Source organism: Lepidochelys olivacea (genome assembly GCF_965140295.1).
Source record: "Lepidochelys olivacea isolate rLepOli2 genome assembly, chromosome: 16".
NCBI lineage: Eukaryota > Metazoa > Chordata > Testudines > Cheloniidae > Lepidochelys > Lepidochelys olivacea.
The window spans coordinates 21,169,229-21,188,683 of NC_140426.1; the positions used below are offsets into that span (position 1 = coordinate 21,169,229).

The 19,455-nt window shown below is 41.5% G+C and overlaps 1 protein-coding gene across 1 annotated transcript; it reads left to right on the forward strand.

Annotated features, from left to right (window-relative positions):
• Window positions 1-2,505: 2,505 nt before the first annotated feature.
• PPP1R26 (protein phosphatase 1 regulatory subunit 26) lies at window positions 2,506-12,637 on the forward strand. Its single transcript, XM_084650417.1, has 3 exons — window positions 2,506-2,645; window positions 3,531-3,668; window positions 6,637-12,637. The coding sequence occupies exon 3, from the start codon at window positions 6,677-6,679 to the stop codon at window positions 10,490-10,492; it is 3,816 nt and encodes a 1,271-aa protein (XP_084506543.1). The 5' UTR covers window positions 2,506-2,645; window positions 3,531-3,668; window positions 6,637-6,676; the 3' UTR covers window positions 10,493-12,637.
• The last annotated feature ends 6,818 nt before the right edge of the window (window positions 12,638-19,455 follow it).

Below are 19,455 nucleotides of genomic sequence, written 5' to 3' on the forward strand. Positions count from 1 at the left end.
GGAAGCTTGAAGCCACCTTTGAACCCTCCTGATTCAAAGTTTCTCCAGTGGCAAAAACAGTTCCCAGAATACCTGTTGCTTTCTCCTCCTCAGTGCTGCTTGTGGCACGAGTCAGAATCGCTGTAACGGTATGTGCTATGCCCGGTCTCCTCCTACTCCCTGGTTCCACCCTCAATATACCCCCTAGACCAGGGCTTGCTGCAGACAGGAGCAAGTGTAGGGAGCAGAATCTCTCTTTGAGTTTTGTGCTTGCTTGCTTGGGGGTTATTTGGTTTTAAGGATTTTTTTCTCTTGGCCAAGGGGTTTATATTACACTCCCAAGGGTCCATTAGCGTGAATTATTTTTTATCTTTGTATGCGACATTTTTCCTGGTCTTGGTAATAGCATCTGTGTATAAATACACTGCACTGTATGGGCCCAATCTTGCAAATTTAACACAAGTGAGTAGTCCTGTTGAACTCAGTTGGACAACTCAGGTGAGTAAAGTTATATATGTGCATCAATATTTGCAAGATTGGGACTTTAGGCCCTGATCTTGAGATGAGTTCCACAGGTGACTCTAGGCCCCAATCATGTAAAGATTTATGTATGTGCTTATCTTTAAACATGGCAGTAGCCTGGGACTACTCACCTGTGTAAGTATTTGCAGGTTGGGGGAGTGTCTTTTTTTGTAATTTTATTGCAAAATATCCATTATATATAGTTTAAAGTATTTTTTGTTCTAAAGCATATTTTTTCTATTTCATTTTTACCTGGCGTTGAAAAACATTTTAGGTTTTAACTCTTTCCAGTCTTTAAAAATATTATGTGCATTTACAAGGAAAATATTACCTATTTGTTCAAGGAATATTCCATTATTGCTCTCTCTCTCTCTCTGATGAAGAGTGCAAACTGTTGTTTAGCTTTTGTTGGTTCCTTTTACACCTCCAGCTCATATCTTCTTCAAGCTGATTGTCCCTCCGCCCTTTTTTAGGCCTGCATAACAATGCAGGACAGAAAATGAACAGAGTAAAAACGACGATAAATATAATCCTGAAAGAGCACTGTCACTGCAACAATAGTGTTCTTTCACGGCTAAGAAAAAGGAACCAATAGTCCTTTTTATGAGCTGTCTGTTACTAGAAGGAGTGGTATTTCTGACAGGGTGTTTCAGTGAGTTAAATAGGAGATGGCAGATGGTGTGGAGAAGACCCAGAGATAGCCACAGAGCTAGATGCGAAGTATAGCTTGAGCTAAAGGTCTTTGTTAAGTGCAAGGAGAGACAGACCTGGCTGGGAAAAAGGAAGAACTTCAAACAAGCACTGTATGATGATTTGCCTACATAAAGACACTACTGGTGGGGTCACTTGCAAATTTTGAACATGCGATCTTTAGATCAAGTCTGAGTCTCTCACTGCTTAGCTATACATATGTGTGTAAAGACAGGTTTCAGAGTAACAGCCGTGTTAGTCTGTATTTGCAAAAAGAAAAGGAGTACTTGTGGCACCTTAGAGACTAACCAATTTATTTGAGCAAAGACTGACACTCATAAATTCACCAAGTCCCAATCTAATACCTATTGAAGTGTCAGTAGAAAGATGCCTGCTGACTTCAATTGGGCTTTGGATCAGGCCCCAAATGCATTAATCAAGTTGACCTCATGTTAACTCTTAAAAAAAAGAAAAGTTTACTTTTCCGAGAGGCAACTTGTTTCTATGGACACCAGCAGCATGTAGGGGTCTGTGACTGTCCAGAGATTAACCCCACAGCTGAGGTGCTGGTGTTAATACAGCAGGCCTAAAGGAGACCTGCTAACATCCCCAGCATGGGACACCTGCAGTGATGGAGCCAGGTATCAGCAACGTGCAAGGAACCCCCGGGGGGGGGGGCACTGCTCGGGGCCAGAAGCGGAGAATCCGGTTCGCCACAGACGAGAGGCAAGAAGAGGACTTCTTGCAGCCCAGGGAGGTCTTCACTTCAGGCTCTTGGGCTCGGAGAGGGGATTTTTCAGAAGGGCTCACGCCACCCGCCGGAGGGGGGGGGGAGGCAGGTTTTCCAGCGGGCTCCCCTCCCGTCTCGGGACCCAAACGAAGGGGCCAGATTCTGGAAATCTTTGGGCAGCTAAACGGGAACTGAGCCTCTCTTGAAAATCGGCTCCCCGCAGCCCCGAACAAAGGATGCCGCAGTCGTTGCCGGGTTCAGGCACGGGGGGGGCTGGGAGGTTTAGGAACCGGTGACTAGGGAGGGGGGCAGAGATTAAAGAGACGGAGACGGTCCGTCCCCCCGTCCCCCCACCGGACCCTTAGCCTCATGTACAACAGGGACCCCCCAGCAATTCGCCATCTGCAACCCCGGCCCCAGCGCACCCTCGGCGGGGGCAGAGTGGGCAGGGCTGGGGCAACGCACTCGCCTGCCTGCGCCGCCGCCGCCCCCCCAGCTGGGGGCCCCGGCCCCGGCCCGGCCCCGGCCCCTACCCGCCGCTCCGGCCCGCCAGGCCGCCGCCTCCCCCGGCGGAGCCCTGCGGCGCATGCCCCCCGCTCCCCGGGGGCAGGGGAGGAAGCGCCGCCCGGCGCCCGCCCCTGCACCAGCTCGGCGGGCAGCGGCCGGAGCAGGCGGGAGCCGCGCCCCGCTCCCCCAGCGCCCCCAGCCCGGGGCCCCGCGGCAGGTGAGCGGCCAGCGCGGCGGGGAGGCGCCGCGGCAGCCGCCGAGGCCCCGGCCGGGCAGCGGAACAGCCAGGCCCAGGGCGGCGGGAGTCGCTGCCAGGCGGAGCCGAGGGGCCAGGCCCGGGGCCGGCGCGAGGCCAAGGGCGGTTGGGGGGCCGGGGTCTCGGGGGCGGTTGGGGGGCCGGGCTCCTGGGGGAGGGGCTGGGATCGCGGGCGCGGGGTCCTTGGGGGGGCTGGGATACGGGGGGGGGCTCGCTGAGGGGATGACAGGCTGCGACCCCGGGGGGGGGGCTCTCTAGCGGTGGCAAGGCGGGGTCCTGGGGTGTGCAGGGCTGGGATCCTGGGATCGGGGTCCTTGGGGGTAGGGGGCTGGGATACGGGGGGGGCTCGCTGAGGGGGTGACAGGCTGCGACCCCGGGGGGGGGGGCTCTCTAGCGGTGGCAAGGCGGGGTCCTGGGGTGTGCAGGGCTGGGATCCTGGGATCGGGGTCCTTGGGGGTAGGGGGCTGGGATACGGGGGGGGCTCGCTAAGGGGGTGACAGGCTGCCACCCCGGGGGGGGCTCTCTAGCGGTGACATGCTAAGATCCCGGGGAGTGACAAGGCAGGGTCCCTGGGGTGTGCAGGGCTGGGGTCGAGGGCTTTCTGGGGGCGACAGGCTGAGATCTCTGAGGCTGGGCCGGTGGGAGGGGTCCCTCGGTGTGGCAGCCTAGGGTGTCTCTGGAAAGGACTAGAAGTTGCAGCCCAGGAGGGTGGAGGTAGTGATGTTTGAGCAGAGAAGCCAAGGGCTGGTTGGGAGCGTTTCTGGGTTGGGGTCCCGGGGGGTGTGAAGGCAGAGGCCCGCGTGAGGTGGGGCTGAGGAAGACCGATGCTTTGATGTCTCCTGATAGGGGCATCTCCTTCAGGAAGGTGAAATTCAATGTGCCTGGCCATTCTCGGGCACTGAAGGTACCGTGGCACTGTTCATGGGACATCTACTTTGCAGCGATCGGACTCTTCAGCTGCTGTTCTCAAATCCTTTTACCGAGGTGGGTTGCTATCACTGTGTCCATTTATAGCAAGTTGCTGAAGGTTGTGTGGCAAGTCAGTGGCACAGCTCTGAAGAGAACTGTGTCCTCTTCAGGTCCACGCCCAACCAGCAAGAGTCAGGATGCTAACTTTAATGTCGTGGCTAAATTCCACTTGGATAACTTCATTTTACCTCCTAAAATCTCTGTGCTTGTATTTGGGTGCAGTCTTGCTGTCTTAAATTATTGTGGTACACTACTGTCTAGCATTAAATAGCTGCTATGTACCTTTTTAGAAGTGGCTGCATTTCAATAGCTGGAGAAAGTGATAGCTATGTATGTGCTCTGTAAAGTACTTTGGGATCCTTTGTCCATGCAGATGCTGAATGTGGTTATTATAGGTAGTCTATTGCTTTAATATAGTGGTGTGCAGTTAAGTTCCGTCAGCCTCTATTAAATGATTGGCAGTGGCCCACTGAAGTTATGGGTGGATAACATGACACAAAAGTTAAACCCAATCCCCTGTGGATAGCTGTGAATTTTCAGTACGCCAACAATCCCATGTTGTTCAGATAATGAAGACATCCACTATTCTGGAAAGAAAGAGGTTTAATAGGGAAGAAATAGCAATGTGTACAGAGCCCAAAGCTTAAATGTATTGAATGCATTACTCAGGGGTAACTAGCCCAAGTGTTCTGAGTCTCTCTCAATTCATTTCTCTCATAACATGATTGTTTAACTTACCACCAGTGCTTGAAAGCCTCCAGGTTTTTTATGAAGTGTACTGTAAATTGTATTACAGAAAACTTGGAAACTATTTAATCATCCACATTCTCTACCAGTGACCCTCACTGTAGTACACATTACAAGTAAAGTCTTCTAGGCTACTACTAAGTAATCACCACCTAGCTAGGTCACCAGTTTACCTGTGGTTCCTAATTGCTTGACACTTGAAAGGTCAAAGATACTTGTATTTTATTAGAACGTGCATACTAGGGGTAAATCCTTAACTTTTTTTTTTTTTTTTTTGCTTGACTATAGAAATAATTTATAATGGCATGTGTCAGATTGCTCTGGGCACCAACCAAATTGAAGAACATTCTTAATCAATACCCTTAAAAATTAAATTATACAACAAGAGCAATGCTCTAAAACTAATTATAACAGGGGAAAAATCAAGAATCAATATCTAGAGCCAAAGGCTTGGGTGAGAATGTTTTATGCCAGAACATTGTGGCAGGGAGCCAAAGGATGAAGGAGCAGCGAAGCATTAGCTCCGTTGGACTTTCCGGGATGGGAAATCACGTAAGGCAGATCAGGGGTGACTCTGCCTAGACTGATGGGATTTGAACAATGACCCAGGCTATTTTTTAAATGGTGTTAAAGTTGACCCCTGCCTCTAGGTCAAAGAACAGGTTTGACAAAAATAACCATATGTAGCACATTTGTAATAAGAACAGGAATACTTGTAATGCTTTTTTCATTCTTGGTGCTCCAAGTGCCTGATAAAAGTAAGCAAGCAAGCATCATTCCCCCCACATTTTTAATACCCACTTGTCTGTAACAAAACCATGAGAGAGGTAAGAAAAAGTTAATATGCTTTGTTTTAAAAATTCTAGAACTATAATAATTCTTAAAGAAAATATACTGCCACAAATTAAATTGTTGCAAAAAAAATCTTTCTGAATGCTCCGTCTAGAGAAAAGTTAGATTGGAAGAAATTCAAAGATAGAAGCTTGGTTTTATAGTTTCTATACAGTACAATGCCACGCAGTGGTTGAGACCCACCATGTTTGTGGGAGTGACTGCGTGTCAGAGTTGTGGAATGGCTCCCCTGCAGCAGTGTTTTGCCAGAACACGGGGTTGACAAGAGTATGCATTGAGCAAGCAAAATTCGATCTTGATCCTGCAAACTGATGCCTGCAGTCAAAATCCTGTGTCCTTGTGGAGTCCCATGGAAGATTGTAAGGTCTTTGGGGATGAAGTCTATTTTACACTGGGTGGCTGTACAATACTTACGAGAGTGGGCCCTACTGTAATATAAAGAATAATTCATAATCTTCTTACCACTTTTACTGGCTATTGAAGATTTGTATTTATAGAAGGGCCTTGATCCTGCAGTGAAGTCATATTGCTGAATGTGTAATGTTGCAGTCATTCAGTGGAAATATATTCATAAATGATTTTACCGCACAAACAAATAGTGAAACCTGGTTATGGATGGTGAAAATTACTTAAACACAATAATGATGACAGAAAATACAAACAGACATTAGTAGAATATTTTGCAGTTTTCCCCCTAAGTCTGTTCCAGTTTGAAAGTCCTTAATTTTTTTTTCTTTTTTGTCCCCAAACTCTTTATAGAATTAATAAAATGATGGACCCCCATATAAACGGTCCTCTTTACTCATCCCTAAAATGCAGCTACAGCCCACCTTGACAACTTTTTACAGCCCACAGCAATTAGAATTAGAGTAAAAGAATACTATGTTCAAAGTGCAGGAAGAGTTTTAGGTAGGCAGAGTATAATTACCTGGATTGGACTATAGCTAGAGCCAGAGTGCCAGGGGACCTTTAATGAGCTCAAATGGTCAGCAACTCAGTTTTATCTCCTCTTTAAATGGTACTAGTAATAGATTTCCCATTTAAATTATATTTAGGAGCAACTTCTGAGAATAGCTGATGTAACAAGACTACTGGACATTAGTAACGTATGAGTTGTATCACATGCAAATCTGTCTAAGTGGTGTGTTTATATATTTTATTTTATATACATTATATGAGTACTTGTGGCACCTTAGAGACTAACCAATTTATTTGAGCATAAGAGTATGCATCCAATGAGGTGAGCTGTAGCTCACGAAAGCTTATGCTCAAATAAATTGGTTAGTCTCTAAGGTGCCACAAGTACTCCTTTTCTTTTTGCAAATACAGACTAACACGGCTGTCACTCTGAAACCTGTCATTAGTGTTTTTTCTTTTCCCTTAGGATGGACGAGAGACCAGCCTGAAAAACTGTTCTTTTGCGGATGTCTTCATTGCCTGCTAGAATGTTTCTTATGAATGCCTCTCCTTTGATAGCTCTGCAGACAAAATGGGAGTCCTTTGGACAGTCGAGGAGTTGTAGATACCCTGTTTGCTTCTCTGAATCTGAAGAGGATGTTACTAGAGCATCTGTAAGTGCAAAAGTTCAGATGATCATAAATAACCTGCAAAGTCAAGAATCTTCCCTGGGTATGAACAATGATTATGATTGTATTACACAGAAAAAACGAAAGGGAGAAAAAAGGGGTAACAGACTTACATCTAGTACCCGGATGCTACAACAGCACACTAAATATTCCAAGCGTGGTTGCCCTGCTGATTCTGATGGGACAGAAGTGGAAGACAGTTCAGAGTTTGGGACCCTCCTGTTGGATTCTGATAGTGACGATTCTGTTGACCGAGACATAGAGGAAGCCATTCAAGAGTACTTGAAAAAGAAAAGCAAGAGTATCCAGCCATTGCCAAACAATGCAGAGTGTTCAGATAGAATAGATGGAGACAAGAGGGTCAAAAGGGAACTCTCACAGAATAAGGTGACTAATAATCTACTCCCTATGAAATTTAAAGCTGAAATGGTAACTGAAGGCTTCATTTCTGATCACTTGGGAATTTGTGAAAAGCTACGGTCTGCTTCACCTCTGAGCATCAGTAGTGATGACTCTTTTGAACAGAGCATACATGCTGAAATTGTACAGTTCTTGAATGAAAAGAAACAGCAAGAAACTAATAAGTGTGTAATTGTGGAGGATAAAAAACTAGAACAGAGAGAAACTCAAGTGAAATCTATGTTTAAATGTAACAAAGAATCAGCTAACAAAGCAAATCGCAGTACTTTAAAGCAAGGATCCAAAGCACTCCTCTTAAGGCACCAGTCCAAACTAAGGAGGACCAATGTACAATCTAAATGTTTGAAGTCTAAAATCAGTGAAGAGCCTAGTGATTTCAGTAAAACAAACCATGCACATTTTAAAATGACTGCTATTAGCCAACCTTGGGTTGTCGAGCACAGTAAAGAAGGTGAAGGCAAGAGAAATTTCTGCAAAACCGGAGGGGAACAAATAATTGAAAGCACACACTTCTCTGATTCAAGTAGCGATGATGGTATCGAAGAAGCCATTCAGCTTTATCAGCTGGAGAAAATCAAGAAAGAGGCGAATCCTACAACAGACTTGCAAAAAGGTGTGGCAGACATTTCTGCAAGCCTAACAATTAGTTCAACAAAATGTGCATTGGCAGAAGACCCTAAAAAATCTTTAAGCCGCAAGAGGAGAGAGATTAGTACAAAATCTACACCATTAAAAGGCACTGGCAATGAATTTAACAAACTGTTTAAGCCATTGAGAAAAGGCAGAAGTTGTGCATCTCCAGTAAACAAAATTGCCAAATGCGAGCTCACATTGCAGGCTTCTTGCAGGGCAGACACGTCCGCAGAACTGATGTGTGCGGAAGCCATCCTTGACATTTCCAAAACAATCATGCCACCCCAAATGGGAGGTGAGGACAAATCATTTGCAGCAAACCCTTTTTTCTATCCCCAAAGCATGCCTTCCTCCCACTGTGAAAGTGACAGCAGCCCTGTGGACAGTGATGATAGCATAGAGCAAGAAATAAGGGCTTTTTTGGCTCTCAAGGCACAGTCAGAAAGTCTTGTAACAAAACCTGATAATCTCTCCTACTCTGTCCAAAGGCCTTTGTCTTCTGAGCGTAACAGTGTAATTGGTGGCCTTGAACCTTCCCTCCCCAAAACTTTAAATCTATCGTTGAGTCGTAAAAGGAGACTTAAAGGAGAAAGCAAAGTAGCAAAACAGAGCATAGACAATAAAACGGAAGGGATGGAGAGGGGGTGTACTGAAGCGGGTTATGGTAATAGCGCCAAAATGCCAGTTTTGCAAGATGGGAGTGGCCTGAGCAGTCATAGAAAAGCCTGTGAAGCTGGAAGGTCTGGTAACGAAGAAACAAGTCAGCAGCTGATCTCTACAGAATTAACTGGACTTGTTGAGAAGCATGTAGCTTTAGACTTCGCAAACAGCTTGATGCAGGTTCAGAGTAACACAAGAGAACTGATAAAAAATACAGTCCAGGCTCAAGAGAGAGATGGTACAGATGACAAGAGCAGTTCTCTGGACAGCGATGAAGATCTTGATAGCGCTATCAAAGACCTCTTAAGGTCCAAGAGGAAACTAAAGAAAAAGTCCAAAGACCAAAAAATCCAATGCAAGAAGAAAGTCAGATTTGGTGACACAGAAACCCAGCTTTTGGATGAACTCAGTAGCCTCCAGCAAAAGGACTGGAAATGCAAAAGTCCTATTCTGCTAAAAAGCTGCCTCTCAAAGTCATATAAAGATACTAAGGAAAATGCAGTTAGAAGCCCCCAGAACAATGTAAATGGCAGGTTGTCAAAGGGAAGATCAGAAAGCATAAAGGACTTACCGTTTGCGTTGCAGTTTAAAAAAGAATGTAAACCTAAACCAGTTTGCAACCAGAATAACCTGGAGGCAGCTAAAAATAAAAGATGTTCTTTGACTGCTACTTCAGCAACAGATGACAGCAGCTCTGTGGATAGTGATGACAGCATCGAACAAGAAATTAGGAAATTTTTGGCAGAAAAGGCTAAAGACTCTGCAAGCAGTATGGAAATACGGAGGGTTAACTTAACTGCTGACTCATTGAGAGTTACCAAACCACGTGCAAATAAAGGAAAAGCAAAGCACCAGCTAATCAAAAATGAGACTAACATGTTATCAGGTCAGAGTAAAAAAACTAAAAAGGTATCTCAGCAAACAGATGAACTGAAAAGCTCTCTGAGAACTGTAGGAGAAAGTGCAATAATGCATGATAGTGGGGAAGGTGCATCCTACGCAGAGAATGTGTACCTCCATACTACTCTGGAGTTGAAGGCTGAGCAAGGGACAGTGTGGACTAAAGGTGTAGCTGCTGGTGCTTTATCTGTAAAAGGAAATTCATTAAGTAAAAAGGGTACTATAGAGCCTAAGCAGAAAAGTCTTCCATTGCCACACAGCAAAGGTGATGGGTGTAAATTGCAAAATTACTTTAATGCTAAGTCGAGTTCCAAAAGAAATAGCACCTTTCAGTTAAAAATTTCCAGCAAATTTATAGCTGGTCTAAAGTATGCTCGTGATAGAAAGAAATCTGTGCTTTTAAACAAAAGGCAAAATGTAGAACTTTCACTTCCCCATAGCAGCACATTAAGGACTGAGATAACTCTCCCGAATGTTTGTGCACTTGAACAGAAAAGTGGAGCCTTGGTGCAAAATGGGAACCTTAGTGGAGAGGGAAAGACAGGAATAAAAGAAGCAAATTTTACTCAGAGCCTCATAGTAGAGGAGACAAGTCTTCATATAGCAGAAACCTGTGAACAACTGGAGGCTGCTTCTTTGCATGTTAAAACTGAAGCAGATGATTACAGAAAGGATAACAGTTTGGGAGACAAGCAGATGTATTGCAGCTCAGATTCAAATCCAGATCCCCCATTGCAGGAACCCATCATGGCAGCAGTAGATGAGGACCAAGTTAGTGTAGGAACATTTATTTTTGAGAGCCAAAACACGTACACTAAGGAAGAGGAAGGAGAGAGCCAGCAAGACAGCAGCAGGCAGGAAGAAATTAATGTACCCAACTCTACTTTGGAAGGGAAAATGTTAGCCCAGCAAAGTAGAGAAGCTGATTGTAAAGAGGACCATGTTCAGGAAGCTTTAGACAGAAGTTCTGCAGAATTTAGTGACATAGCTGTAGAGGAATGCACAAGTTCCCTGGTGAAAAGCGAGGTGTCAGATTTGTAAGTACTTTTTTTTATAACAACGTTCAGTCTTTTTAGAAAATACCTATCATTGTAAATATCTTGATAAAACTTGAGAGTAAAAGGAAGAAGATGGAAGATACTGATATATATCATGTGTACGCTAATGTGAAAAATCCTATTTAACAGGTGTATCATGGATAAATGTTTAAATTTTTTTGTAGAATTTTGTAAATTATTTAAAGTGCTTTAAGGAAATATTTTTATAATGATTTTTAGGGCATGCATTACTACAGGATGCTGTATTTGACATGTAATTGTCATAGATAAGAAGACAGCATGGCTAAATATGCTTTCAATTATATGGTGCATCGAAACATACATATATTGGAATTGAACCCATTTGTGTCCATAATGTATTGGCCAGTTGCTAAGAGATCTTAGAAAACAACAGCAGTTGATTAGGAATACTATAGATAGTGAAGCACGTTCTCTGACATTTCGTGGAATTGGAACTATTTTAGAACAGCCTCATATAGCCATTTTCCACTTGGGTCCCCATCTTGAAATTAGAACTGCTCTGCTGGACTACTATAACTAACACAGGCCCACTGAAGTCAGGAGTCTGTCCCTATAGATTCAGTTGCAAGTTCAGGAACATGGTGTGGAGCTGCCTTTTAAGGGCTTCCTGCTTCAACTCTGGGACTGCTGAGTCCTTTTTATCTTCTGAACATCCTGGTAGCCTCCTGTAAGCAGGTGCTTCGAAGCACAATTGCAAAGTGGCTTTTTGCTTCTGTATGTTCATTCGAACAACATTTCTGCAGTGGATTGCTCTAGATCTACATGTTGCTGAAGTATCCGAGGCCAAAATAATTCCAGAGGCGTTCTTTAATCTCATTTTGATGCCCTACAATTACGTGATGCGTTTTGTTCTTCAAAATTAACTTTATGTTGCATTGGAGTGTCTTGTGTCTAGTATTTAACAATGGTTTCTATAAGATGCATCTCTGCAAAAATTTGATCCCTTTCTACTGTTTTGTGCAATAGAGCAAACTTAGGCTTGCTACAATAAATACTTCCTTAAAATTTTTGGCGGGCAAATCTTTGTTTGAGTGAGATCCTAGGGTATTTTCAGTGTCTCTACTCCATTCACCCCTCCCACCCACATTCCATCCAGAGTAAAAATCAGGTTTTTTTTAAACGGGACACTGATGTTGGAATAAGAGCATCCCCATGCATAGACTTGCACTGAAATAACTAAAATATGTGAATTAAAACTAATTTAGTTGTTTCAGTTTGTGTGTAGTGAACCCCTTCAAGTCAGTCTGTATCTTTTGTATCAGCAGTTTTATTTAGCATTTCTGTAATAATCTGGTCTTTTTAAATGGCTAACCTCTTCCAAATCTCTATTTACCACCCATCTATTTCTTATTTCAACAGCCTGCCTGAGGCTGGCCTTAATTTCCCAGAATAGAGCAAAAGCAGTCAAGAATGCATGCAGTATTGCATTTCATCCCCCTATATGCTCTGATCTTGCAGAGAATTGGCAGGCTGTAGCATAGAATAGTGTAGTACTAGTAATGTTGTTATAAAAAAGAAACAATGACCTTTATGTCTAGACATCTTTTGTGTGCTTTATACTGTTGTGCAGTTAAACTTAAAAATATTTCAGTCGTGGTCGTCTGGCATCTTATTGCCTGACCACATTTGATTTTTAGATTAAATATTTACATCAGGTCACTAAAAATTTTAATTTAGTAATAGTACACCTGGAAAAAAAGATTTATTCTAAGCCCCCAAACCTGCAATCAGTCTGCACAGGCATAAGGTTCTGCCTGCCTGAGTCTGATTGCAGGCCTGGGGTCTTTAGTTTGAAATTGGGATGCAAGTTGGTATTTTAAAATAGCAGTTTTCCAAATATATTGCTTTAATAAGATTAAGCTGTAATTAATTTTAATGACGAAAGCACTATATACCCTGTCTATATAAACAAGGCTAAGTGTTTCCTTAGTTAAAATTTCAGTAAACCAACGTTAAGGTTTTAAAAGTGTCTCATGCCCCAATTGATGTGTGTGTGGTTGAAACCTTTCTTGATGTACTAATTCACTTTCAATTAAGATGCAGTTTCTTGTAACTTGTGCTTTATACTAATCTAATTTTTAAAGAGCACTTTTTTAAAAATTGAAAAACTTGATTTGTATATAAGAAATGGTGTGAATTCATAAGTTTATAACATTTAATAAATTGGGTTCTGATCATGAACCATGAAACCAGCAAGATTTCAAGTGGTTTGTATCAACATCCTGAGTAGAAAGACTGATTGAAAATGAAATCTTTCTTTCCCTGTCCATTTTTTAAATGCAAAGTTGTCAAGAACTGCTGCCAGCAGTTCTTGTGAGTAGGTCAGCTGGATGAAAAAAAGACTTACTTCTGCTTCCCTTGAAGACCATGGCAAAACTCCCATTGACTTAACTGGGAGCAAGACCAGAGGCTCATCTGTTCCTGCTGCTTATTGTCTCCTCCCACTTCTGTACACATCTTATCTGAAATCATAATTCTGTGGCTATGACAGAAGAAGGTTTCCAGTGGGAAGAAGCAGGAACAGATTTTAAAAGGTCTGGGTTTTATGCAGATATTCCTAGTAACAATAAAGAAAGCGAGAGGAGAACCTACAAAGCTTACAGGAGGAAGTGTGACAAGAATGTAGTTTGGAGAATTTCATGAGTGATGTGAAAAAAGGGGTCTGTAGATCTAGAAGTTCTAATGGCTCCCAATTGCATTCAGAGCTGGGTTGCCAGATGCTCCAGGGCTGCAAGAGAAGTAATAGTAGGCACCTTTCTTCCCCTAAGCTTGTGGACAAGGAGGGGGATCTTTCCTCAGCTTGCCGTAGCAGCTTCTGAAGACTGCTTTGCAGGAGCATTGTTTTTGCTCTCTTGGGAGGTAGGCAGAGGTCAGCAGGAGATAGTGGGATTGGAGGCAGAAAGCATTTGTAGAGACTTCACTGAGATACTTGGACACCACCAACCCCCACCTTCCAGGATCAGCACTCACTCTTACCCAGCACCACTTCTCCAGTATCCAGGACCAGCATACACTCCTTACAGCTCCCAGGGCCAGTGCTGAGGTTTGGAGGCAGTGAGGGTGGTTATCTGCCTGCACTGGGAGAGAAGGAAGTGAAAGTTTTCCTGCTTACACTGGGGTGTGGATGGCTGGGGTTTGAGACTGTACTGGGAGGAGGGTGGTTGGGGATTAAAGATATTCTGCACTTCACAGAAGCTTGTCTATTGTGGCCTGAGGTTGCATTTTGGTATGTGACTCAGCCAGTCTTCCCTGATGTTTCTGTCACAATGTGTGCCTTACGGATATCCCCCTAGATTGCTTTGATGCTTCTCCTGAATTTTTCAAACTTCTTCCCCTTAGAATTGCTCACTCGTCAGAGAAGCAAACTTTTCCACAGGGAACTTTATTCTAAACACTACACATCATCTTCAGTGTTGGCACCACACCCACATGCAGGCTGTTGTCAGGCTTCTTCCTATGCTGTGTTTGCAACAGCATCATTCACTTAGTCAAGAAAATAAAACCTGAGTGCTTGGAACAACTAAAAAATCCATATTAAACTAACAGAATAAAGGCTGCCCAGTTAAGGAATAGTAGTTTTGCATTAACTGAGTCAGTGACTATATGAATTTATGTGGATTTAAGCTGCATCCAGAACCTGCTTTGGGATCACAAAAGAGATCAACCTGGCCCCTTTATACAAGGCAACGTCGTTTTAGGCACAATACCAAAATGGTTGAAGCTTCTGTTTTCTTTGTACTGAGGAATGCCATCAAAAAAGCCAATGATTGGAAAGGTATGGAGCTAGACTAACTCTCTACCTGTGACACCTCCCAGGTGATGGCTGAAGGTGCACTGGCATGCCCCTGCAGTGCCTGTCCTGTAGTTACAGTGACTCCAAACTTCCTTTAGAGGTTGGTGTTATCCTTTCACTGTTCCATATTTCCTCTGCAGTAGACAAACTCAGATCTTGGCAGGTAGGTAAAGAAGAAAATGACTGACTTTAAAATCATCCACCGTCTTATTTTAAAATGTAATTATTTGTGATTTTTAACTCTGTGCATAAATTCTGCTAATTTAGGTTTTAAGCAATTTAAAATATATATATTTTTCATGCCTAAAGCAGAAGTGATTATAATGCAGGTCTGTTTCACTTTGTCTACTGATGCATTTTGTTGTTGTTGTTGTTTTCCAGTTCTTTAAGAACCTCTATTGATCCTGGATTGACAATACAACCTTATATAACTTTATCTCCAACACAGCTATGTAAAAATCTTACTTTAAAAATCCCGAATGGAAGGAGAGAATTCCAGGTATATTCTTAGCTGTGAAATTTCACCTTTTTCTTTGAGTGTTTCATTTTTTGATCCTCGGTGTCCCAACGTTTAAAATGTTTAAACACATTGAGGGCCTATTCGTTGCCACAGATATTCTCTGGAGTTTACTAGATATACTTTATCTTATACATAGTTCTCCATATAAATTGATCCTATTAGGAATCATCTGTAGGGGCCTTTTTCTCGTTAGAATGGACCAGGGCCATGGTTGTAGAAAAGCCTCCTCTTTACCTTACTTAATGCACAACTTTAAGAGCACACTACACTGAAGCATTTAGGCAGCATGCGGATGCAAGGAGAGATGATCATTGTTCATACACCTATCCTAAATGCACAGGTCCTGTGTTGGCCATGATATACATTGTATGTGGACTGGATAATCTGGAGGATTTGTAATAAGATAATGGAGGCTTTCACCTCTAGGTCAGCTGTGATTTTAAGTTGCTTGTATCTAACAACGTCCTGGTGACCTATGTGCAATGAATTTGACAAGTCTCAGTCCCATTCCCAGTGTACAGATGTCCCCATTAATAAAGCCACCACTTCAAATGGCATTAATTAGCGGCTTTCTTGGCAGTCTCAGTAGAGAGGTCAAGAATTAGATGGGACCATACAGGTTCCTCCAGGTCAGGAAGAAAGTACATGTGTATTCCTGCATTGTCTATTCTTTACCTGATCTGCTACTAAACAGAGGATTACAGTCCCCAAGGCTGTCAATACAGCATTTTTCACCAGTACTCCATTCATCTAAAACTGGTAAAGGTTAAGTGTTAGCTATATTTCAAACTCTGATACAACACTGATGGGCTCATGAAAAATAACTAGGCAGAGAGATTTGTAATATTTGTCTTGTGGGGGTGGAGAGGAAATGAAGGGTTGTCTTAAAATGTTTGGAACAAGTGTTTACAGAGACTGAAAAAATGTTATACTAGTAAATTCTGGATTAGTCACGCTTAGAGAAAATGTAAATTTACAACATCTGATGTCAACATTGTAGTTTAGTACCAAGCATATCAACAGCATCCCTGTGATAAATACAGTGTAAAATTTTTAGACTAAAACCTGTGTAAATACCTAGGGAAAAAATCAGATGCCCTAACACTCTGTTTTCGTATGGGCAATTTTCTTCATAGCCCAATGAAAAGACTTTCCCCCCTAAATCATGTTGGTATGTTTAATCTAGGAATGAAAGGGGTTATTTGTTTTGTTTTATTTTTTGGTGCTTTCTGAAAGTGTGCTGCATGTTTCTGAAGGCAAAAAAACAAAGAAAAGAAGACTGACTTGTTTCTCAGGGTTGAAAAGCAATGGAAATAACAAAATAACGTATGTATTGGACTTCACTATGACACCACCTGTAATTTTAAAACCAGCTAGTAGGCTTTCTGCAGACAATTTTGTAGCTCATTTGCTGTTTAAAACAGCTAGTCAAGGCTTTTCCCACGATAGTTAGACATTTTACCAGGTAGCATGAATATTATCCAAATACCCTGGTCATGGTGATGTTTGATTCTAAAAATGAAGGGATAAGCACTTTGTTTCCGAAAAGGAGGGATGAGTTTAGTTGTGCAACTTGTATTATTTCATCTAAAAGGGGGGGGGGGGTTCCCACTCTTTATAATGGTATACAACTACAATTCGTTACTATATGATTTTATTTTGCATAGCATCTTTAATACAAACTGTATCCCCAAATGTGCTACAAAGTTAAATTATGCAAGGCAGCCTGTTGTGGAAGATTATTACATATGGTTTATCTCACAAAGTGAAACATTCAGCTCAAATACCAAAACCAGGGAAGAGGCTTAGGCAAAAGAGAAAAGATTTTTTTTTTAGGTGAGATTTTAAAAATTGTGGAGAAAGTATGTGGTAGAGAGATATGGGCAGGTAAATGTGAGTGGTTTTTTAAAAAGAGGCAGTCCTCTCTGTAAACTAATCTCATCGGTAGAAAAAGTGGATGAAACAGTAAAATTCTGTAAAATTGCCAGAACTGATTCTTATTTATTCTGCACTGTGTTGACTTTGTATTTCAGGCAAAAAATTGGAAACAATGGAGGAAATGAAGACATGCCCTGAAGTCCTAGAAGAGAAGTGGTAAATGAGAAAGCAGAGGGTTGATTTTTTTTTCTAAATTACTTCGGTTTTTCTTTGGAAGCCAGGTGATAGATATTGAAAATATAAGTCCTTTGGGCGAATTTCAGCCCTTGCTTTATAATATTTGTTCAACTCCATTGACAGATTATAAATGAAGGCAGAATTTTGCCAGGTATTTCTGTATTTGAGATCACCAAATCTTGTGTGGTGTAATAGTGGAACTACACCATGGGCCTCCTCCAAAACTCTTTGAGGTCAATGAGAACTACAATAGGTTTTAGATCAGGCACCATATATTTGTATTTGTTTATTCTATGTTCATGCCTTTATTAGACTTACTATTCAGTTTCATATTTCAGGTGTTTCATTATTGATCTTGTGAACTAGTAACAAAGTAATCTTGCCTTGCTTGTATTTTTGAGAACTTAGCCCTGTCATGCTTGATTAATTTGGTTTTATAAGACAGTATAAAATGATCCAAGTCAAAGTGACGTTTTCTTAAGAAAATGTTATGAAAAATAGAGGTTGCAGTATTACCTGGGCACATCTCATCCATTATATCAAATATTCTTTTTAGCCAACTGCTGGAAATTTTTCCTAGCTTTTAGTTCTATATTACCAGTGTGTTGCACTGTTAAACTAGGATAGTGTCTCATCTACAAACAAATTTCTTGAGAACTATAGGTAGAAATACATTGCGAAGTTAGCACTGCAATGGAGTGTGATTTATATATTAATGATGCAGTTTCATTGGTTGTATAACTGCATTTGTTGCAATAAAACTTTAGAAAATATTTCTCTAGGATTCATTCCCCTTGTTTGAATAATCCATTAAGAAATTATAGTCTTGAGACAGGAAGGAATAACAAATCAGTTAACAATACTATTTAAAGGGTTATTATCTTTGGGAAAACATGGATCTTGAGATATCCTGGTCAGATTCTAAACAATATAGAAACAAAGATTCAAAAATTCATTCATCCTTTAGTACCATGCAGTACATGAGCCAAGAGTTGAAAGGATCACTTGTGATTGAAGAAAAGGCTATTAAGCATATGTTTATCTTTGTTGTAAGCTACGTTAACTGAACTGCCACTTAATTATAAGTAACTATATGTTGACTGGAAGGGGTTCAGTAACCATTTCTACCTGAACACCCAAATATCATTTAACCATATTAAATGTGTGTTAATGGATGTCTTTTTTTCTAATAAAAGTTTATTCTTGAAATTCTATAGTGATTTTTTTCCAGTTCCATCGTGAAACATGTTTATGTTTCCTAGACAGAAGCTATTGAAACTGTTTACAATGAAATTTTTAAAAAATTTTTGTATCTCCAAACCTAAATTTAAGGGTTTAGCTCCTTGAGTCTCTCTCAAACAAATTTCCCCGATGATACCTTTTCTCAGGTTTATGAACACAATTCCACCTTAAACCTCTTAATTTTGTAGTTGCTTTGTCAAATCCTCATAGGAAATGTCCTGTTATCAAGCAAGGTAATTTTTTTTTCCTGCAGTGGGAAAAACATAGTTTAACAGGACAAGATTTGACTTTTAAGGTTAATGTTGAAGCATTTTTGTTAATCTGGTACCTCTTACTGCACTGTAGGAATTATTTTATGGCCAATTTATGTACTTCTAAGCAGTATCAGCTCAAGTTATTGGTACCACTTAAACTACTCTGTTTCTTGCAGTAGACAAGTGTCCATGTCACAGAAGTCACCATTGTAACAGTTACGGATTGTGTTCAATAAACATGTCTGTTCCATATTAGGAAAAAACAGATGATGAAATGTTTCTACTCCAGCAGTAACTAAGTATGTTAAACAGCAGCTACTAAAGTTAGACATTTATAAATCAGTAGGTTCAGATGACTTGCATCCAAGAGTTTTGAAAGAGCTGGCCAAGGAGAACTGTGGACCATTAATGTTGATTGTCAGTAAGTCTTGGAACACAGGGGAAGTTCCAGAAGAGTGGAAGAAAGCCAATGTTGTGCCAATATTTAAAAAATAAGTGGTATCACCTAGTTAATTATAGGCCTGACATTGATCCCAGGAAACATAATAGAGGGGCTGATACAGGACTCGATTAATAATGACTTAAAGAAGGGAGTAATAAAAAATTAAAGTAGGGTAATATCAACGCAAATCAACCTGGATTTGTGGAAAATAGATCCTGACAAACTAATTTGATATTTGTTTTGATGAGACTACAAGTTTTGTTGATAAAGGTAACAGTATTGATGTAATAAACCTAGATTTCTGTAAGGTGTTTGACTTGATAACGGATGGTATTTTGATTAAAAAAACAAGAATGATATAAAATTAACATGGAACACATTAAATGGATTAAAATCTGGCTAACAGATAAGTCTCAAAATGTAACTGTAAATGCGGAAATCATCACTGAACAGTGTGCATTTCTAGTAGGCCCTGGCAGGGATTGGTTCTTGCCCCATTGGGCTTAATATTTTTGCAGATGACCTGGAAAAAAAACATAAAACCATCACTCTCAAAGTT